The sequence below is a fragment of the Centropristis striata genome, chromosome 8 (genome assembly GCF_030273125.1).
Source record: "Centropristis striata isolate RG_2023a ecotype Rhode Island chromosome 8, C.striata_1.0, whole genome shotgun sequence".
Lineage (NCBI taxonomy): Eukaryota > Metazoa > Chordata > Actinopteri > Perciformes > Serranidae > Centropristis > Centropristis striata.
The window spans coordinates 36429321-36451331 of NC_081524.1; the positions used below are offsets into that span (position 1 = coordinate 36429321).

General features: G+C 36.4%; 3 protein-coding genes across 4 annotated transcripts; all 3 read right to left on the reverse strand.

The window, feature by feature from the left end:
- Window positions 1-1098: 1098 nt before the first annotated feature.
- Window positions 1099-9378, reverse strand: mal2 (mal, T cell differentiation protein 2). Its single transcript, XM_059340239.1, has 4 exons — window positions 9053-9378; window positions 6747-6917; window positions 2912-3112; window positions 1099-1904 (listed from the first exon to the last, which is right to left on the reverse strand). The coding sequence occupies exons 1-4, from the start codon at window positions 9167-9169 to the stop codon at window positions 1833-1835; spliced, it is 561 nt and encodes a 186-aa protein (XP_059196222.1). The 5' UTR covers window positions 9170-9378; the 3' UTR covers window positions 1099-1832.
- Window positions 9379-12609: 3231 nt separating this feature from the next.
- LOC131976618 (CD209 antigen-like protein E) lies at window positions 12610-15470 on the reverse strand. The gene is made up of 5 exons (XM_059339727.1): window positions 15374-15470; window positions 15092-15163; window positions 14796-14986; window positions 14537-14690; window positions 12610-13351 (listed from the first exon to the last, which is right to left on the reverse strand). The coding sequence occupies exons 1-5, from the start codon at window positions 15420-15422 to the stop codon at window positions 12972-12974; spliced, it is 846 nt and encodes a 281-aa protein (XP_059195710.1). The 5' UTR covers window positions 15423-15470; the 3' UTR covers window positions 12610-12971.
- Window positions 15471-18079: 2609 nt separating this feature from the next.
- Window positions 18080-21857, reverse strand: LOC131976551 (CD209 antigen-like protein C). Of its 2 annotated transcripts, XM_059339630.1 has the most exons (5): window positions 21663-21855; window positions 21387-21458; window positions 20688-20878; window positions 20440-20593; window positions 18081-18883 (listed from the first exon to the last, which is right to left on the reverse strand). In XM_059339630.1, the coding sequence occupies exons 1-5, from the start codon at window positions 21766-21768 to the stop codon at window positions 18504-18506; spliced, it is 903 nt and encodes a 300-aa protein (XP_059195613.1). In that variant the 5' UTR covers window positions 21769-21855; the 3' UTR covers window positions 18081-18503. The 2 variants fall into 2 exon arrangements, with proteins under 2 accessions (XP_059195614.1, XP_059195613.1); XM_059339631.1 differs by lacking the exon at window positions 20440-20593 and having other exon boundaries at window positions 18080-18883; window positions 20660-20878; window positions 21663-21857.
- Between the last annotated feature and the right edge of the window lie 154 nt (window positions 21858-22011).

Genomic DNA, 22011 nt, shown 5'->3' on the forward strand with positions numbered 1-22011 from the left:
TTGGTCATTTTGTTTATTTTTTTTTGTCATTTTGTCTTTTTTGGTCATTTTGTGTCTTTTTTGGTCATTTTGTGTCATTTTTTTAGTTCTATAGTCCAACATAAAATGTGATTTTGAATCTTTTTTTAACTTTCAAAAGCATGCTCAATAAAGAATTTTAAATGTTGCAAATGTGCATTAATTTCAGAGTACACTGAGACATTAAACTGCATAATTTTCAATTAAATTCTAGAAAAGTTGGTGTGTTCTAAAACGTTTGACCAGTAGTGTATATATAGTCTGTATCTTTTCAGTGTCATTTAAGTGACTAGTGTTGTTGTCTAGACAGAGATGTAGGCAAGAAAATATTGCATTGTAAATATAACTCTCTGTTAATAGCAATTTGTAAAAAAAAATTGAAATGTTGTAACTTTGGCGCCTCCTAGTGGTGGCATAAAAACTGTGGCATACAACAATGTACCCTGTCATGATGCAAAGACAAAAGCTTTTTTTCTTCAAAACCTTTATTTCTGTAGTTCTAAATTGCATTTAAAATGTCAAAAAACAACAGGTGTCAAAAAACAACAACACTTTATTTAAAACGATTTTTAAATTCATCATTAAAAGCCTAACGCAGATAAAATATAGTACACATAATAAATCATGTAGCAAGGCAGTTAATGATTTTGGTAAATTTATGATCAATCAACACAGTTACAATAAGGGTCAAACACTAAAAACACAGTACTATACATACTTAAATGATCCATCAGTTGATAAAGATCACTTTTAGAAATATAGTAGCTGAGAAAAAACCTTTTTATAGATGGTCAGATTAAATGATTAGTTTGAAGTAGAACTCAACAAAATGAGAAATTTGTTTAATCAAGACAATCTGTGTATCAGTAAGTTTTAGTGGAGTTAGAAACATATGACATCACTCAGAAAGTTTAAGCATTAATTATTACATGACTACTGTGACTGACCATGTACAATACTTTCAAGATTGTGAAAAACATGTTATGCTGAATATACTGAGAAAATCTGATGAAAAGTGCAAGAAATAACAACTTTGAAATGCAAATTTCAGATTAACTCTCATTTTAAATAGTGGCCACATACAAATGTAATAACATTGTGTTAAATCTAGAGTGAGTTTACAGCTTCTTAGCACCATGGACAGTAAAAACAATCATGTTTTCTTTTAGGAGCTTTCAAATAAATTGCAACATTACATTCATGTTCTGTTATCCCTTCCAATAAGGATGTAGTTCAGGAAATTGGCCAATAGTAAGGTCTTTCAAAGAAATTGCACCATCACATTAATGTTTTGCTGCATATTCTATAGCAGCATAAATAGACATGATTTCGTGGTACTGGAATTGGGAAATAATCCCTCAAATGAGGATGTTACAAAGGTAATTGGGCAATATCTGTATGATTAACAACAAAACCATAACTGTCATAGACATCTCTTACATCTTACAAAATCACCCTGTATAGCCTTGTAAAATATACATTATGTTATGTTAGTGCTGTTCTTAAAACTGTCCTTAAAATACCTGTAACATCTCAGACAGCTGAACACAATCATTTCAGTATCTCAAAAAATAATTCTCATAGGAATGTTATTTTCCAGAAATCTTAACAGATGTTTTGACTGAGGCATATTTTTTGTCATCTATATGTTTCCTTTGATGATGTGAATTTCCAATCAGGAAATAGCAGAGTTTGCACTGAACTAAACTGAATAGCAGTGCTCTCTATGGAGCTCTGGATGGTGTGGCTGATGTTTTGATACATACTGAAGTTATGAAGCAGTTATAAAACTAGTTTTTGCAGCTTTTTCCCGGTTACATCCTCCACCTCTTGAAGCCCATCGCCATACTGCAGCCGTAGCATAGTGTCACCAAAAATGCAAATATCTGGGACAAAAAGACAAAAGGAGAGAAAACAAACCCAGCATTAAAATGTTACCTTCCACATGAGTTTTTCAATAGAAAAAAAAACACAGAATGGAAAAAGGACACTTAAGAAGTTAAAAAAAGCAGATCAGTTTGTAGGTTGGCAAGATGATGGTAATTATAATTATACTGATGATATGATGGCAACAATGCTATAGTGACTAGACGGTATATAATTGTTATAATAGTACAGTATATAATATATAATATAATATGTAATAATAAATAGTAACAATATAAAATAGGCTACACATTTTGGGTCAGTATAGGGATCTGTGTACATTCTGTCAAAATAAAATAAGATTTGACAATGTGTAACCTAATAAAATTGACTAAATTAATGGCAAAGAGCGTAGCTGGACTTTACTTTTTTCATACTGTTTTATTGCAAGAAAATTCTAGCTGATAGCATGACACCACATATACACAAGTTATGTTAATTTGTGGGATCTCTTTATCATATCATCAAATGGTGCATGCAAAAATGTAAACCCAAACAAAATCAAAACTGAAGGTTGGTGAGCATAGAGGTTATTTTGTACATGCAAATGTGTCAACTGAGGTCTTTTTCAACAGAATTAATTGAAACCATGAGAGAGTAACAGTGCAGATGTCAGATTTAGTTTTAGTTTTGTTATTATATGAATCAAACTTTCATAATACAACAAGAACAGTTACTTTGAATGGTGTGAATTCAATTCAGTTTAATCTTTCTAAGGCACTTTCAAAAACTCCCCTCCGTAGAAGTCAACAAAGGAGTTTGACATTGAGCTATATTCAATCAGATAAAATTGCAAGTCCATTCCGATTATATGAATGGAAATGATTGTTTGCTTTTACTCTTCCTGTAAGTCGCTTTGGATAAAAGCGTCTGCTAAATGACTAAATGTAAATGTAAATGCACAAATTACACACACTGTGTAACAGACTTGATCTAAAAAAAAAAATCCAACCCTTTTTGCACTCACCGTGGCTGCCACATTAATACTGTATTGCTTGTCATTCAGGACTGTGAATATATTGCCCCGAGGGTAGGTGATACACATGACAGTGTCAGTGCTGTTGGGCAGGGGTTTGACGTGGGCTCCTCCATTAGCTGCTGTAGTTGCTGCCTCCAACACAAAGGCAGCGAAGTAGAAAAGTACTGCTATAAAATGGTAAATCACATCCTGTGGGACAAGAAGACAGAATACATTAGAAATACATACAAATACGTTTCAGCAAGTAGGGGACAAAGAATGAAAAACATTTGAGTTTTATCCCATAGGCATTAACAGACACTGGTCACTGCAGCCACCTGGACTTTGGCATTTATATAACAAACCAGATCTGTCAAGCTTTAACCCTTAATAGGACACTCATTGAAATACTTCAAATACCAAATTTCAACCCTAGAGAATATTGGAGGATATTACATACAGCCAGAATGTGTAAATAAATTAAAAAAAACACATACGGACCCGGGGAGGGGGGTAATATTTTGAGAAAAAAGTTTACGGGATTAAAGTGGTAAATCTACGAGAAAAAATTCAGATTTATGAGATTTAAAGTGGTGAATCTGCAAGAAAAAAGTAGCTTTTTTCCACTTTTTTCTCGTAAATCTGCGACTTTTTTCGTGCACATTTGCTACTTTAAATCTCTTAAATCTGCAACTTTTTTTCTTTTAGATTTGCCCCTTTAATCTAGTCGATTTGCAACTTTTTTCTCGCAATATTACTATTATTTTTACCAAACCAAACAGAGAGACATGGGGACCCAGTTTTGATATCCACTGAAGTTACCAAATATAGTTCTTCGCCAGATAAAGGGTTAACATGAAGTATAAAACACAACATGGTAGATACAAAAGACATGGCACATAAAAAAATAGAGAATTGTAGTATGAAAGAGTGAAAAGGTTTAAGTGATTTGTAAAGCATCCTTTTAGGAAAGAACATGACAGGGAGAGAGGGATTAAAGCAGCAGAGGGAGAGAGGGCGGTTCAGAGAGTAAGGAAGGTTAATGAGAGTTTGTGTTGTTGATTCTGCCGGCCTGGCGGGACAACAGGCAGGCCTTTGTAGTGTTTTGGTGTGAGCTCATCATCCATGTCACTCATTGTTCGGCCGAAAACAAACAACCTCACACGCCTGGCTACTCCTGGGAGCAGAGCTGGAGCCTGAGGCAAGGCTGGCTGTGTCTGAGAGCCCAGACTCAACACACAGGACACGACAATGACATAACACTACATGCCACTTGAAATCTTATATCACATATATTAATCATACCTGCAGTTCCTCCAGTGCGCTTTTTCTTATTGGGTTGTGGTGTGGTCTATTTGCAGAGCTTTTTTTTAATGTTTTGTGTTGTGGTGTTTGCAGCGTGTTTTCTTATTGCATTGTGTTGTGGTCTTTGCAGCACTTTTTCTTATTGTTTTGTCTTTTGGTCTATTTGCAGAGCTTTTTCTTATTGTGTTGTGTTGTGGTCTATCTGCAGAGCTTTTTTTAATGTTTTGTGTTGTGGTCTTTGCAGCACTTTTTAATAGTGCTGTATTGTGGTCTTTGCAGTGCCTTGTCTTATTGTGTTGTGGTCTTTGCAGCGCGTTTTCTAAATGTTGTCCAATTGATGAAGATGCTTTCTCAATTTGCTTGTGTTTTGTGTATTTGCATGTGTTTTCTTATGTTGCAGCGATGTGATCTCTCAGGGCCACTGTACAAAAAGGCACAAGTGAGCTTACTTCCTTTTACCACCGAGGAAAGTATTGTTGGTAGAGTGCTCTAACAACACTTGGGCTTGAAGCCAAAGGAGTGTAGGGAATGTTTTTCGAGGAAACCAGATTAAAAAATACAAACTGACTCATGTGCTGGATTAACATGTAGCATCTTCCGCAACACATCCTTCAGCTTTTTTCAGAGCTATTTTATAATAGGGCTGCAACTAACAGTTTCCTTTAGCTATCAATTTAGCAGAAGACTGTTGGCTCAACCAACTGTTTAACCAGCTGGTTCATTAAACAGTGAAAATGCACATGACAATTTCCAAAAGCCTAGGGTGATGTCAATAACAGCCCAAAATTTAAAGGGAATCAATTTTCAATTTTGAGAAGACATGGAAAAGCAGGAAAATGTCATAATTATCAAAAAATTGTTATAAATGAATTTTACTGCTGCAGCTCTATTTCACTTGGTGCTGTATTTTTTGTATATATTTATTTTGCATTAACGTTTCCACATTAAATCTGAGCTCTAAATGGCCTCTATAGTACTTGGATTTGCGCAGCTATTCCGATGGATCTTTAGTTCTGAACCACCATCAGCATCACCATCATTATTAAAACTAACTATAAAACTCAAAACTGTCCCTGCAGTTACTGTTATTAAGGTTGTCCTACATGACATAAATGCAACACTGTCTATAAGTTTTTTTTTTCACAAACATAACATTAACAGACTTTTTTTTTTTTTTTTAATATTAGGCTAAATAAGATTTTGTTTTTACGACAATGCACATGCACACACCCTGTACTGATACTTGGTGTTAAAAAAACATTTCCTCGAGGATTTAACACATGATGTTGTCAGCAATATTATGACACAATACCGCAAACGTGCATCTGTGCGCCCACACATGGGCAAGTGCTGTGTGGTTTTGGGCAAAATCACGAGGGAATTTCTTGTTGTTCCTCATAGTGGAACTTACATAATAGCCACAATGACAGTTAGACAAAATATTATGCAATCTATCAGCAATATTGACAAAAAAAACTTTGTGTGCAATAGATATACTAAAACTAACCATTATATTGTTTATTAGGTTGCTACATTACATTCATGTGCCTTGGTAAAGTTTGCTGACTTCCAACTTTGACTTTAAATACTGTCATTGCCGTAAGACTGACTTGCGGTTTTTCCACTGAACCAGATTTCCGACATTCATGCCTGAAAACAACAGTTGCTGCCATGACAACATTTTCAAACACTAACAAGCATCTGAAAGGTTCCCTGTGGAGCTAGCAACCTCCCCTGACACCATGATTAGTCCCCGTTTGTTCATGTCATGCACATGCACAAGGGACACTTTTACATTTTGTATACAGACAAATAGCATAGATGTCTAGCTAGACTGATAGATGGATACATTCGGTTGAACTGTGTGCGTGTGCATGTGTGGTTGTGGGAGTGGGTGCACATGTGTGAGTAAGTAAGTGTGTATATGGTGAATATGGCATAGCTTGTCTACCTGCACTCTTCATTTAATTTGTAATGGATTTTTTCTAATTGTTTGTTTGTTTTCTGTTGTTTTGTTTTGGGGTTTTTTAACTGTAATTATGTATATCCATTGTGAAGCACATTAAGTCTGCCTTGTGCATGAAATGCGCTCTATAAATAAAGTTGAATTGAATTGCAGACAGACAGATGGACAGACGAGCAGGCTGACTAACTGACTGTCTGATAAGCTCTTTTATTTTTTTTTTTAACTTCTTTTTATTTCCTTTTTTCCAGGTGCAGTCATACATTCACAAATTCAAAGAAACAGCACAGATTAATATACAGTGTACAAACATTCATTATTCATATTAGAGTGGCGAGGGAGGAAAAAATAAAATAGTTAAAGAATAATAAATAAATCAAACAAAAGCAAAACACACACATATAGAACACATCAATCAGATCAAAAGTCATATCAGTTAATAAAATGTGAAATAATTGGAGACCAAACAGGAATACATCACTTGCGGTTATATTTTCCATATAGAAAACATCCTTAACTTTCTCTCTCTCCATTGTGCTACTGTGGGGGGCTGAGCTCTTTTATTTTTTGACTTACCAAGGAATTCCAGTCAGTGTTGATGCGGTCAGCCAGGCCGGTGACGAGGAGCGTGAGGTAGGCGGTGGAGAGGACGAAGAAGAAGAGGGAGACAAACATCACCCAGCCCTGCAGCAGAGGCACGGGCACATTGGAGGCGGCCACCAGGATCCATACTAGACCACCAAATACCTGGGAAAAAAACAAAACTCAAATTGGTGACAGTAATACTGAAATTTAGCACTTGGATATTTAACCATTCATTATGTCTCAGGGGACATTTGAGGGGCTAGGTAGACATCAAGTCTAATAATTGTACATATGTATTCTGGTAAGGTGTATTGTAAACTTCAGATACCTCAACCAGTATGCCTGAACCCTTTATCAGGCGAAGAACCGTATTTGGTAACTTCAGCGGATATCCAAAATAAAAAATAAAAATATTTTGAGAAAAAAGTTGCAAATTTACTAGATTAAAGTGGCAGATCTACAAGAAAAAAAGTCGCAGATTTAAGAGATTTAAAGTGGCAAATCTGCGTGGAAAAAAGTCACAGATTTACGAGAAAGAAGTGGGAAAAAAGCAACTTTTCTAGCAGATTCACCATTTTAAATCTCGTAAATCTGTGACTTTTTTCGCACAGATTTGCCACTTTAAATCTCTCAAATCTGCGACTTTTTTTCTTGTAGATTTGCCACTTTTATCTAGTAAATTTGCAGCTTTTTTCTTGACCCCATTTTGATATCCACTGAAGTAACCAAATATAGCTCTTCGCCTGATAAAGGGTTAACTGACACTGGTGCTCTCTGTTTGCAAAATACTAATCTTTATACCTCACTGAGTTTTAAAGAACGGTAACGTGCATCAATGACTGTGAGCTTTTAGATTATCTTAAAATGTTTCTTATCTGAGGTGTGGACTCGTGTCACATGACCTGGGGTTTGACTTGAGTCACAACTGTGATGACTTTATACTCACAACTCCACTTGGTCTTCAACACCAATGGCACTCAACTTCACTTTGGACTTGAGCCTTTTTGACTTGAAAATACTTCCCCTAAGCCATGCTATATGCTATGAAAGTGCAATGTCAGCATTACTTTTTTTAAGTTTAGGTTAAGTTTAAAGAGCATTCGTGATTTTTGTTAATTTAATATATTTTTTTGAATGATCACACTTTGCCCGGGGGGCTGCTTGTCCCCTGTCCTCTTTTATATTTGCAGCTCACCTGTTTTCAAACATGTTGTCATTGGCCTCAAAAGGACAGTGCTTTTACTTCACTCATTTCATTATAAATGTAATTATTAGGGCCCAAGCAACAAGTGGTGCAAAAGTGCTGCTCTAAAGTTTATTATATCATTAAGTGTATTATTACTTGTTTGTATTACTGGGACAAAAGCATACTACTAATATTAAAAAAAAAAACATCATAGACACTACTATCAACTACTTCTATAACACATTGCCCACAAAACCACATAAACCAAACACAGTTACCCATGTACTAGGTGTTGACCTCTTGTTACTGGTATAACGGCATTACAGTTTGATTACTTGACTTACTTCTGACTTGCAAAACAATTACTTTTTGTATTGCTTAGAATACACCCTGCTTTCCACATTAATGTCTCCTGCTAAGAGCACTTTTTGTTTGGTGCTAGGATCCAAGGTGGAGTAACATGTTCTGCTGGATGTGGTATATTTTGGACAAAGGAGCAAACATGGAGTGAACAAAGCTGATTAAAACACCAAAGAAAATGGTTGTATGGCACTTCGTCTGTATTTATGGGCTGTCTACTGCAGTCAAAGGCATGAATACGATGTTAGAAAGGGCTTTAACATTGGGTACATTCTGATAACAGCCACAACTCAACATTTAAATGACTCTGAAGGCCTATCTTTACAGGCCTCCAACTGCAAATAGGCCTACAGATAATAGTCAAATCACCATGCCTGCAGCATATAAAGGTACTTGTATAATAGTGGTATTTTTATAGACTACAGTGATCTATAACAAATAGGTGTTTCGACCGCTCGAGGCAACATTTGCCCTTGCTTTAGCTGTCAAACCTAAGCTAAAAAACCCAGCCTCAGGCAATCACAGTGATCATACTGCTGTGACACTGAGCAGTCCGTTCATAGGAGATAAAGGAGCGTGTTAGTAGCCTACTTAATATCTAACTGCATTTGAACAATAAGGCCATCAATTATTAATGCAGCAATAATGACTACAGGTTCTGCACAGTATTTCAACAACACCACTGATACATTTAAGAATGTAACATACAGTTTAATATCATTAATAACCTCTCTATTAAAACGACACTTACTATTTCTACACAGACAAGGGCTCCAGAGTAAGTTCTCAATACTTCCAGTCCCAAAGGTAGGGAAATAGTCGGCGCTGGGAACGAGGTGGCAGCGGGATTAGTGGCTGGTTCCGACATCTCTCTATCTCCCTCTCTCTTCTATCTATCTTTCTCCCTCTCTCTTCTATCTATCTCTCCCTCTCTCTTCTATCTATCTCCCCCTCTCCTCTGGCTCTCACCCTCTGTCTCCCACTAACAGGACTGCGTTGAACAAAGAACGGGAGCAGTGGGGGAAATTCCTCCGGAGTCATGTGTCCCCCAAACAGGTCGGACAGGTGCAGGTGCCACTCCCTGGAAACCGACGCTGCGTTCAAGGACCTCGCGTAAGCTCCTAGATCCAAATATCTTATAAATCTCATATTAGACTCGTCCGTGTAAAAAAAATAATGACAACTTGGTATCCAAAAATGAAGTGGTTTTAATTGGGTGTGATAATGACGTCACATGGAGTTGATTAAACGGAACTCACACATTTAACATATAGATCACAATCCATGTGCACATTATTTAGTTGAATCAATTGCAGTGATCAAGCTTTTATGCAGAGGTTGAATATAGGCTACATTTACTAAAGCAGGTCTAGTTTATTTAAGTTTACATTTGACGGACCTGATTAGGCTACTTACTTTCCATTTTTATTCTTAATCTGGACCCTGAGTCTGAATAAAAGTTGAATTGAATTGAAAATTAGACAATTTTTATAGTTGTACTCCAACACATCTCAGAGGCAAATATTGTATTTTTACTCCACTACATTTGTTCGACACCTTGAGTTACTTTTCAGATTATAATTTATGCATACTTATCTGATCCATTGAAAACCCTTTATCCTAAAATTTGATTTTTTTGGTAATTTTTTTCTGATAAACTGATGTTTTTCTTGATGAGTTGAGAAAACTCTCCCATTTAGCTAAATGAGTAATTAAATGTATCATCATGAATCTGAATATTAGGCATTGCTACCTAACATGATATAAATGAGCTAAAATAACCCAATCTTAAACATCTACAGCCTTAAAATTCAATATACACATTAATGCAGCAGTAATAGTATTTGAAAACATATAATGAAATTAAAATACTTACAGCGTCCATTTTTTATATTCTGCAGAATGAGTTTTACTTTACTTTAAATATGTTTCGATGATAATTCATACTTTTGTTTAAGGATCTAAATATAAGAGTTTTACTTGTAGCGGTGTATTTACAGTTTACTTTTACTTAAGGATCTGAATACTTCTGCCACCACTGGCAGGATGAAGCCAATAAAATGTGGGCCAGTCATGCAACTAAGCTTTTAATTAATTTATGAGGTTGAAGTTGCTTATAGTACAATACAAAAAGGAGGTAAGAAAATACAATTCCCACTAACCATAATGAGCAGGAACCAAATGCATTTTAGTTTAGTCCAGACAACACCTGTGTTGATATAAATGTTTAATAATTATTAAAGCATGCCAATAAATTTGCTTTTGGCAGAATAAGTCTGTGCCAGCCGTTGGTAAGGTAGAATGTATGTCATAAAAGGCTTCTGGGTGTGTTTACAATGATGAAACACAATAGACAGGTCACTACTTGTTTACATGGCTTTATGCTCTCTCCACCCTAAATGTCAATTCTTGATAACTCTGCAATCATTCACATTGTAAATGTATTTGCTCAACTTCTACACTGTAAGATTTTGCTGTAAATTTACAGTCAAATTCTAACAGTATTTTGCTGTGAAAACAATGCATTGTGGGAGTTTTCATGATTGCTCAGGCATTCCAACGGTCAGAATTATATTTTTACAGGAACATACGGTTTTCAGCTGAGCATGTCGGGAAAATAAAGCCGTTATTTTTGAAAAGAAGAAAAGTTTTATTCAATTTTTGTCTGGGCTGAAATAATCACAATGTGTTGTTTTTCAAGTAATACTAATATAGCGTTTTCATGGATTAGTTGTAACATAATTTAGAGTTAAACATTCAAACGCCACGCTACTTTTTTTCTTTTTTTCGAGACAGTTTCTCAGTAAACAAACCTGTATTTCTATAATACAGTAGAGGTAGTGTAAATTTTACAGTAACTTACTGGCGAAACTGCTGCCAGTAATTTACTGTAATTTTACAGTAAAAAGTTTTACAGTGTACATTTTGTAATTCCAACAGCAACTGAAGGCAGCAATTTCACTCCCACTTTGTAAGTCTGTCGGAGCACCTGGCTCCCTCCACCACAGCTCAGAATCGTTACAAAGAATAAAAATCAAATAGCTGGAGTCATAACTATTGATGACATTGTTCTCTTTTCCAGTGTAAAAAAAAGGAATGAGGGCTGAGAAACAATGGTGTGTGTACTGGTTAACCTCCCCAGTGCAGGAGCAAAGTAGTTTGGAAAGCAAATATTAGCTTAAAGGTTAGAGTAACAGCTGAGGAAAGAGGAGAACTGATTTCCAAACTCACACATTTACCATGCTTGCTATAACTGTTGGAATTAGAGGGTCATTTTCTGGGAACACAATCAATTTCTTGGCCATTTCTTAATCCAATGGTAAAAAGCAAAAGTTGTTACATCAGTTGGTAAGAGCAGTTTCTCATGGTAAGCCATAGTTAATGTTTAGCTCGATCTTAGTTTATGTGAACCAATGTTGATATAACCTCTTAAAGGGCACTGAGCTTAGTTCACTTTTGAATCAGTAAGACCTGCATAAGACCCCAGTATCCTGTCATGTGATACAAGACAATAGTTTATCAGACCGGCACTGCTATATCGGAAACCTTTATCGAGGCCTGTTTCGAGCCTCTAGGAAATGATACGTTTTGAGAAGCATGACCCCAATGGGTCTCTGGAGGCGTCACACTGCAAAAAAGCCAACTTGTATTTTTTGGCCTAAAACAGTGATTTAAATTGGTTTAACTTGGAAATATAAATTATTGATATTTAGGGCAATAATGTAAGTTAGCACAACAAAGGAAGCCAGTTGTCTGCTCTAAAAAACAAGTTTGTGAGTTGTTGTTACTTATATCTTTAAGTTGGGGTTCACAACAAGGGACAATAGTTCTGCTAACTCTTATTTCTTTGTTGTGAAATTCGGTCATTAGCTTAAGCTAGAGGCTAACTGATGCTAGCGGCCAACTGATGCTAGCGGCGCTGCTTGTTACAGCTACAAGAGTAGCCATTAGCGTATCAATGCTAACTCAAAATTGTGGTCACAACATTAGCTTACATTTCATAGCAGCATTACAATCGTGCCAATTCAGCACATTGCAGAAGTAAGGATTAAAAGTTGTTGAGCAAACTCAAAAACAAAACTTAAAATATTTAGTTTAACTGTACAACTTAAAATTTTATCGAAGTTTGTTGCCTTGAAATTTTGAGTTCACCCAACTTTTCTTTTTTTGCAGTGCACAGGCATCTACGAAACCAGTGGGAAGCCAGAGATTAATCTTTTCTTGGACTAAACTGCTTCTGACTCTGCAAGATTCAAAGGAGAACATTTGTGAAATATAAAACAAGTCAATCCATCAATCTATTGTCCATGTTTTTATTCTTTATTTTTAAAGCAAAAAAAGAAAACATTCAGAAGATACAACATTGTGCATTATAATTGTTAATTTGAATTACACGTTTTTAATAAAAGTTAATAAAAAATATGAAAAATAAACATTTTTAATGGTTATAGCATGGTTATATCTATTTCAGCACATTTTTTATTTCAGGAAGGAAATTAACTCAGGCGTTACAGAGAAGGGCTATAAACATGTAAAGGAACACTATCAGAATGTCTTATATGGTTTATATCAATATATATTTCAGGAGGAGTTATAATAATCAGATGAGGGGCAGTAGGATGCTGAACAATGGATTTGAGAGCCTAAATTACATCAGCATCATCTACATCTTACTGCCCACATGCCCATGAATATCTATTACTACAGGGCACGTCATTAAATCTCTTTGCTGAACGTGAGACCTCAGCACAGTCCTCATCCCCATCACTATCATTGGGCTCCCCATCTTGCCAGAATTCATCCCCTTGCAGTTCAGTCCCATCCACCCACACCCACTTGCCCTCTCGGTCCTTGTCAGACAGTCCAATCCAGGTTACTGCATAAGTTTTGCTGACAAAATCAAGCTCTTCTCGCGTGGTTACAATCGCCAGGTCTGCTCCTCGCTCTTGACAGTCTTTTCTGCTGAGTGCCCAAGTTTTAGTCACTCCACTTGCAGAGAAATAGTAGCACTTATCTCCAAACTCTTTCCATCCTTGATGGCATTCCCGACCTAGAGACAGAACAAGTGTAGTTTAGTTATTGTGATCTTGAAACTGTTGCTAAGATTTGGAGACCATGAGGGAACAAGTTTTGGGAGCTTAAGCCAAGGTTCTCAGGACTAACTTCCATAAACGAGGGATTTTATTTACAACAAGTCTCTCTCCCAATGATCCAGAGTTCACTGTATGCATTTCTAATGCATGTAGCTAAATGTAAGCTAACAGGGGCAGTCGCAGGCATCACCTATCTCCGCTCACAGCCGCTCTAAGCGGACCTTGTCGCTCTTTATACTCTGTAACCTAACTTCCAACTTTGCTTCTATCATAATAACTATGACCACTAGAGTGTCAATTTGTTTGGGAATGTTTAGGCATGAAGAGTGAGATTGGTTATGGTTAGGTAAGGGTTAGCCAGTCATGCAAACAATCTCATGTCAGAGCAAAATAAACTGTTTGCATAATTGAATTCAGTCCTTACATTTTTGCCACATGCTTATTGGTTCTGGAAAGGTATGGGAAAAAAACCCACTTTAAATGTAGAGTTGGTTAAATGATTCCTACGCAACTGTGCAATATATTCTAGTTTTAGTTTGAAAGATAAATCTTTTACTATTGGTGCATAAAAGCCTACTGTTGACACAACTCTGAGACTCTGAGAGTTGCTATTTTGGAAACAGGAATTTTGTGTTGTCTATGTCAAGTTATACAGAGGTACTCAGTATTTTCTGTTTAGTAAATTAGTATTGAGACCAGTTAGATTTATCAATAACCAAGCATTGTACTTTCATTGCCAATGAGAAGGACCAACAGAAAATGTAATGGGCTTCCTAAATTATGTTGTATTAATTATAACAATTATTATTATCCTTGTCCTTGGGTTAAATAAAGTATTAGCATTCATTTTTTTATCCACCCAAGTCTCTTAGGGTTTAATAATGACATTATACTATCTGCATCTTCTTCAATTTACTTTCTATCGCAGTGAATCCACATCAAAGAAGATTCCATTCCAGTTTTAATTTTTTTTGCAAAACTACATATTTACATTTACATTTACATTTAGTCATTTAGCAGACGCTTTTATCCAAAGCGACTTACAGGAAGAGTAAAAGCAAACAATCAAGGTATAGTGCAATAAGAGCTATTAGTGCATCAATAAGTGCTAGTGACAATTCTTTAAGGAGTAGATATCTTACGTGTTCTGTTGAGGCCTAACCTGTCGACCTCCTCTTGTAGCTTTGCTCGACTTGCATTCATAGCGTTGTATTGGCTCTTCAGAATCTCCATTTGTTGTGTCAGGTTGCTGGAAATCATTTTCAGCTGGTCTCGCTCATCTCTCAGAGTGTTTTTCTACAACAGTAAATAAACAAATAAAAATAAGATACCACTCAAGATTCAATTCAATGCTTTTTTTTTTCTTAAAAATTTCTTAAGGTCCTGATTGAAAGTGTTGACCTCTTCTTGTAGCTTATCCCGGCCTGCAGCTACAGCCTCGTACTGGCTCTGCAGAGCCTTCATCTCTTTTGTCAGGTTGCTGTAAGTAACCTTCAGTTGGTCTCGCTCAGCTCTCAGAGGAACTTTTTCTGCAGTCAGGCTATAGATCATGTTTTCACATTTTGACTCCTGATGACCTATAGCACTGGAATCTGCAACAAACATGAATATTATCAAGTAACCTCTGCTATACAGTGTATTTTTATTTATTTATTGCTGTGTATTTATGCTTATTGTTGAGGCAGTATTGTACTTACTGTGTGCCACCACGCCTAAGATCAGAATCAATAGAAGAAAGCCCAGACACACTGCAGCTCCAATACACCAGCCTGAACAACACAGTATCCCAGTAAGACAATGAAAAAAACACAAACAAGCAATACAGATGTGTAAGTTAGCTAAATGGTTTGATTACCATTACTTTGTCCCCATCTGTATTTCCTCTTACACAACATAGCCTTTTTTTAGAATTACTGCAGCCATTATTTCTATTATACTAAATGTTGTATAGTATATCATGTGGTTAGATTTGTTCTTACCAGAAATTTGAGGTATCCATCCAAACTTTGATCTACCACCAAGAGCCATCAGATTTACGCTGTCTTACCCAAACTCTCCTGACTTGTTACTCAATGCCACTGACATCTGTTATTTTTGCGCTCAGTGGCTGAGTCAGTTCCTAACTTCAATGTTTTGCTGATACTGCAAAAAAACAAACAAACTTGTGGGTAGGACACCTTTGGATTGGAAAATACAAACCCTTGGACTGCAGTCTTACTTAAAGAAGAGCATGTTCTTTCTTTCTTTTTTTTTCTTTCTTTTTTTACAATAGTTGTGATTTGTAGTGTATGCATGGAGCATGTAATTCAATTTCCAAACAAACTGGAAACCATTTGTTCAGATTACTTTGCAGATGAATGTAGTTTAATATTCTGTTCTCATACGCTTGTAATTGTGAATTGTGTTACCCTGTAAATTTTGCTGACAAAATTTAGCTCTGCTTGCATGGTTAATCGCCAGGTCTGCTCCTCTGTCTTGGCAGTCTTTTCTACTGGCTTCCCAAGTTTTAGTCACACTTGTCTCCAAATGCTTTCCATCCTTCGTGGCATTACTGACCTCGCGACAGGACAAGTGTATTTTAGTTATTGTGATCCTGAAAATGTTGCTAAGATTTGGACACCATGAGGGAACAAGTTTTGGGAGCTTAAGCCAAGGTTCTCGAGACCAATTTCCATAAATAAGGGATTTTATTTACAAGTTCCTCTCCATCCCAATGACCCAGAGTTCACTGTATGTATCTCTAATCAATATAGCTAAATGTAAGCCAAAATGGGCAGGGGCAGACATAACTCCATGTCCAGTACCTTCTATCATAATTACTATGACCACGAGAGTCCTCTGTTAACAATAAATATTAACATAGGTCCTAAAAAAATGTCTGCTCTGCCTCTAAATGTTTAGTACTTCACTGCAAAAAAGCCAACTTGTGTTTTTTGGCCTAAAACTGTAAGTTAGCACAACAAAGGAAGCCAGTTGTCTGCTCAAAAACAAGTTTGTGAGTTGTTGTTACTTATATCTTTAAGTTGGGGTTCACAACAAGGGACAATAGTTCTGCTAACTCTTATTTCTTTGTTGTGAAATGCGGGAAAGCGGTGAAATTCGGTCATTAGCGAAAGCTAGCGGCTAACTGATGCTAGCGGCTAACTGAAGCTAGCGGCTAACTGATGCTAGTGGCTAACTGATGCTAGCGGCTAACTGATGCTAGCGGCGCTGCTTGTTACAGCTACAAGAGTAGCCATTAGCGTATCAATGCTAACTCAAAATTGTGGTCTCAACATTAGCTGACATTTCAAAGCAGCGTTACAATCGTGCCAATTCAGCACATTGCAGAAGTTAGCAGAAGTAAGGATTAAAAGTTATTACAATGTAAAATTATAAGTTAGTACAACTTACAGTTGAGTTGACAAAAATCTGAGTTGAGCAAACTCAAAAAACAATACTTAAAATATTTAGTTTAATTGTCCAACTTAAAATTTTATCGAACTTTGTTGCCTTGAAATTTTGAGTTCACCCAACTTTTCTTTTTTTGCAGTGTTGTTGCCTTTGTCAATTAGGTTGGGTAAGTTTAGGCATGAGGAGTGAGATTGGTTTAGGTCAGGGTAAGGGTTATGCTGGGCTTACACCAAACGATTTTCACAGTCCCAGACTAAAAACAGAAAGTCTTTAGTAAATCTAGGAGTCTTACTGGAGTCACAGTGCTCCCGTCATCCCGATTGTTAAGTTTAAGGTAGTAATCTGCTCTGTTTCATATCAGTCTTTAACTAGTCTTTGGTTTGCGATCATATCAAACGTGTTTGATATTTTCGCAAGTCGCAGTGACGTAACACAATCACCAACCAATAGATGAGCAGACCGGCCAGTAAAACCACTTTGACAGGAAAAAGTTACATCACAATAATGTTAGTAAACTCAATCCTAAATACAAATATAGAGATGTAATATATTTACGGCCACAAGCGGGATTTTGGGGGCGCTGTTTCATAGTAAAGAGAACAGTAAGCAGACCCAGTTAAAATGTATAAATAAATGTATACATAAATAAGTAATAAATAATTGATGATTAATGTGTGATCAACTAAATGAAAGTTGATAGAGCTGATAAGTATAATTATTCTTATTAAACAAATAAATTAAATATAATTAAATACGACATAAATGTACATCATGAATTGTTTTCTAAATTTTCCTTTCCTTTATTCTTCCTTATCTATTCTTCTTGTCTATTTTACTGTAAAATAGTCAACTTTTCATGTCAGAAAAACAGAAACCCTTTTTCAGCTTTGTGAGGGGCATTTTGTGGCGTCTTCTTTTCTTTTTCTTTTTCCAACACAAACCACTGCACACACAAATATTGCATGGTAGGTAAAAAAAATGCTAAAGAAAATCTAGTTGTAGTCTTGTAAATAGTGACCCTGCAAGATTCACAGTCTTTGTAGAATCTCAGTGTGAGACTAGGCTGAGACTAAAAACTCTAAACACTTGTCTTTAGATGTGAGCTGATAGTCTTGCAGGAGTCTTTCCAAATCTTTTCAAAGTCTTCTGGTGTGTAGGTAGCATAAGTCAGACATGCAAACAATCTCATGTCAGAGCGATATAAACCCTTTGCACAGTTTAATCCATTCTGTACACTTTTTGGGAAAAAACATATTAAATGTAGAGTTGGTTAAATTACTTCTACACAACGACACAACAGACATATAAAACAAGTAAGTCCATCATCCTACTCTCCATGTTTTTATTGTTTATTTTAAAAGCAGTGGAAGAAATCAATCAGAAGATACAACGTTGCATATTATACTTTTTTTGCTTTGAATTACACATTGTTAATTAAAGAAAGAACAAGATATGAATAAGAAACATTGTAAAGGCAATTAATTCAGTGATATTTTTAAAGCATGGTTAAATGTATTTTAGTTATTTTTTTATTTCATGAAAGCAATAAACTCAGAAGTAACAGTGAAAGGCTATAACCATTTAAAAGGACACTTGTTATCAGAATGTCTACTATTCTATATATATTTCAGGAGGAGTTATGATAATCAGATGAGGGGCAGTTGGATGCTGAACAATGGATTGGAAAGCCTAAATTACATCAGCATCATCTACATCTTACAGCTCACATGCCCATGAAAATCTTCGACTACAGGGCACGTCATTAAATCTCTTTGCTGAACGTGAGACCTCAGCACAGTCCTCATCCCCATCACTATTATTGGGCTCCCCATCTTGCCAGAATTCATCCCCTTGCAGTTCAGTCCCATCCACCCACACCCACTTGCCCTCTCGGTCCTTGTCAGACAGTCCAATCCAGGTTACTGCATAAGTTTTGCTGACAAAATCAAGCTCTTCTCGCGTGGTTACAATCGCCAGGTCTGCTCCTCGCTCTAGACAGTCTTTTCTGCTGAGTGCCCAAGATTTAGTCACTCCACTTGTAGAGAAATAGTAGCACTTATCTCCAAACGCTTTCCATCCTTGATGGCATTCCCGACCTAGAGACAGAACAAGTGTAGTTTAGTTATTGTGATTCTGAAATTGTTGCTAAGATTTGGAGACCATGAAGGAACAAGTTTTGGGAGCTTAAGCCAAGGTTCTCAGGGCTAACTTCCATAAATGAGGGATTTTATTTACAACAAGTCCCTCTCCCAATGATCCAGAGTTCACTGTATGCATTTCTAATGCATGTAGCTAAATGTAAGCTAACAGAGGCAGTCGCAGGCATCACCTATCTCCGCTCCCAGCCTTGACCTTGTCGCTCTTTATACTCTGTAACCTAACTTTCAACTTTGCTTCTATCTTAATAACTATGACCACTAGAGTGTCAATTAGTTTGGGAAGGTTCAGGCATGAAGAGTGAGATTGGTTATGGTTAGGTAAGGGTTAGCCAGTCATGCAAACAATCTCATGTCAGAGCAAAATAAACTGTTTGCACCATTGAATTCAGTCCTTACACTTTTGCCACATGTTTTTGGTTTTGGAAAGCAGAGGTTCTCAAGACTAATTATCATAAATTAGTGATGTTATTTACAACAAGTCCCTCTCCACCCTAATTGATCCAGAGTTCACTCTATGTATTTCTAATGAATGCAGCTAAATGCAGGCTAAAGGGGGCAGTAGCAGAGGTTTCGTTGTTTTTGTTTGACACATCTACCACCCCTTCATCTGCCCTAAGTGGACTTTGTTGCTCTGTTACCTCACTTCCATCTCAGCTTCTATCATAATTACTATGGCCACTAGAGTTTTGTCAACTATTAACATAAATCCTAAAGAGCTGCCTGCTCCTGTTGGTTACTTTTAGGCATGAGGAGTGAGGTTGGTTAAGTTTAGGTTTAGCCAGTCATGCTAACAATCTCATGTCAGTGCAACAAAAATATGTTTTACATCGCTTAAATTATTTCATACACCTCTGAATGTGTTTTTGATTAGTAAAGGTTTGAAGAGGACACTAGGCTACCTTTCCAAGCTTTTTTTTTTTTTACTACTGTTGATCACTTATGGAGTTTGGGGCTTTGAAAGTATGACATATCATTAAGTTTATTTAAAGCTTAAGTGTGTTGTACTGGCCCAGTATCATGCTGTGAGCCTGCACTTGTTTAATGATTCCTTCACGACTGTGCAATACATTATAGTTGTGGTTAGAATTCAGGTTAATCTTTCACTTTTGGTGCAAAAAACCTTACTGTTTACTGTGTGACGTGATACAGAGGTACTCAGCACGTCTGATTATAATTAAAGAGACAGTAAAGTATTATTGACACCAGATGGATTTATAAATAACCAAGCATTGTACTTTCATCACCACGGAGAAAACCAGCAGAAAATGGCTTCCCAAAATTATGTTGTATTAGTTAAAATTAATATTATTATCCTTGTCCTTGGGTTAAATAAAGTATACTAGCATGCATTTTATGATACACCTAAGTCTCTTCGGGTTTAATCATGTGATTTTATTTCCTGCATCTTCTTCAGTTTACTTTCTATCGCAGTGAATCCACATCAAAGAAGATTCCATTCCAGTTTTAATTTTTTTATTTTTTACATATCTTACGTGTTCTGTTGAGGCTTAACCTGTCGACCTCCTCTTGTAGCTTTGCTCGACTTGCATTCATAGCGTTGTATTGGCTCTTCAGAATATCCATTTGTTGTGTCAGGTTGTTGGAAATAATTTTCAGCTGGTCTCGCTCATCTCTCAGAGTGATTTTCTACAACAGTGAATCCAAATAAAATAAGGTACCACTCAAGATTTAATTTCATGTTTAATTTCTTACGTGCTCTGGTGAGATTTAAAGTGTTGACCTCTTCTTGTAGCTTATCTCTGCTTGCAGCCACAGCCTTGTACTGGCTCTGCAGAGCCTCGATCTCTTTTGTCAGGTTGCTGGAAGTATCCTTCAGTTGGTCTCGCTCAGCTCTCAGAGATTCTCTGTCTGCAGTCAGGCTATCGATCATGTTTTCACACATCGAATCGCGATGACCTATAGCGCTGGAATCTGCAACAAATAAGAATATTCTCAAGTAACCTGTTAGAGCCATTTTGTACATTGTAGAGAAGCTGATAAATAATTCAGATTTGTATTTCATAAGTTTATAGTTCTTTATTGAGGTTGTAAGAATGCCTATTGGTTCGTAGGAATTGCACTCTTCTTATTGGCTGAGATGTGTGTAACGTCATAATTGCTTACTTTGTTTTAATTAGATTATGGAGATGAGGAGAGCACACTAGTTTTTGACCGTGCTCATAATTATTATTATTTTTTGGATTGCTGCAGTTTATTGTTTGTAATGCTCAAACGAAAGGTTTTCAATAAACCATAACAAAGAAACTGTGAGATTTTTTTGACTTAAGACATGCGTCAACTACATACTCACGCTCCATAATTGAAGTGTGCGTTTCAAGTAAAACTAGACGGAGCCACACTAACATAACCTTTGCTATACAGTTTTTTAAAAATTGCTTATTTTCATTTATGCTTATTGTTGAGGCAGTATTGTACTTACTGTGTGCCACCACGCCTAAAATCAGAATCAATAGAAGACAGCCCAGACACACGGCAGCTCCAATACACCACCCTGAACCACACAGTATCCCAGTAAGACAATGAAAAAAACACAAACAAACAATACAGATGTGTTTCTTGGATTATTGCCAGTGAGCAGTACTTTTCCGCCTGTCTGTATTTCATCATGCACATTATAGCCTTTTTATCATAATTTGAGCCATTTTTGTTTCAATAAATGTTGTACTGTATATCATGTGGTTAGATGTGTTCTTACCAGAAATTTGAGGTATCCATCCAAACTTTGATCTACCAGCAGGAGCCATCAGATTTATGCTGTCGTCCCCAAATTCTCCTGACTTGCTACTCAATGCCACTGACATCTCTCAAATTTGCGGTCAGTGGCTGAGTCAGTTTCTATTAAGGTTCAATGTTTTGCTGATACTGCAAATACAAACCAGTGGGTAGGACATGTTTAGACATGTAAAGACAACCCCTTGGGCTGCAGTGCAGAAATATATTTTCTTTTCTTTTTTAGTGTAGTGCATGTGAATTGTAGTGGATATACTATGAATCATTTAATAACATGTCTACAACAGTTTTTTTCAAAAACAAAGTGGAAATAA

What these genes read in the sequence shown, in the direction of transcription:
- mal2 (XM_059340239.1), bottom strand. Translation starts at nt 9,169, where the DNA reads ATGTCGGAACCAGCCACTAATCCCGCTGCCACCTCGTTCCCAGCGCCG. An exon ending in ACACTGACTGGAATTCCTTG is followed by an intron (nt 3,113 to 6,746) that starts GTAAGTCAAAAA and finishes CTTGTCCCACAG; the next exon opens with GATGTGATTTACCATTTTAT. An exon ending in GTATTAATGTGGCAGCCACG is followed by an intron (nt 1,905 to 2,911) that starts GTGAGTGCAAAA and finishes TTTTTGTCCCAG; the next exon opens with ATATTTGCATTTTTGGTGAC.
- LOC131976551 (XM_059339630.1), bottom strand. Translation starts at nt 21,768, where the DNA reads ATGTCAGTGGCATTGAGTAGCAAGTCAGGAGAATTTGGGGACGACAGC. An exon ending in ATGGATACCTCAAATTTCTG is followed by an intron (nt 21,459 to 21,662) that starts GTAAGAACACAT and finishes TGTGTGGTTCAG; the next exon opens with GGTGGTGTATTGGAGCTGCC. An exon ending in GTTAAGCCTCAACAGAACAC is followed by an intron (nt 18,884 to 20,439) that starts GTAAGATATGTA and finishes TTCTGTCTCTAG; the next exon opens with GTCGGGAATGCCATCAAGGA.
- LOC131976618 (XM_059339727.1), bottom strand. Translation starts at nt 15,422, where the DNA reads ATGGCTCTTGGTGGTAGATCAAAGTTTGGATGGATACCTCAAATTTCT. An exon ending in CTTAGGCGTGGTGGCACACA is followed by an intron (nt 14,987 to 15,091) that starts GTAAGTACAATA and finishes TGTTTGTTGCAG; the next exon opens with ATTCCAGTGCTATAGGTCAT. An exon ending in GGGATAAGCTACAAGAAGAG is followed by an intron (nt 14,691 to 14,795) that starts GTCAACACTTTC and finishes TTACTGTTGTAG; the next exon opens with AAAAACACTCTGAGAGATGA.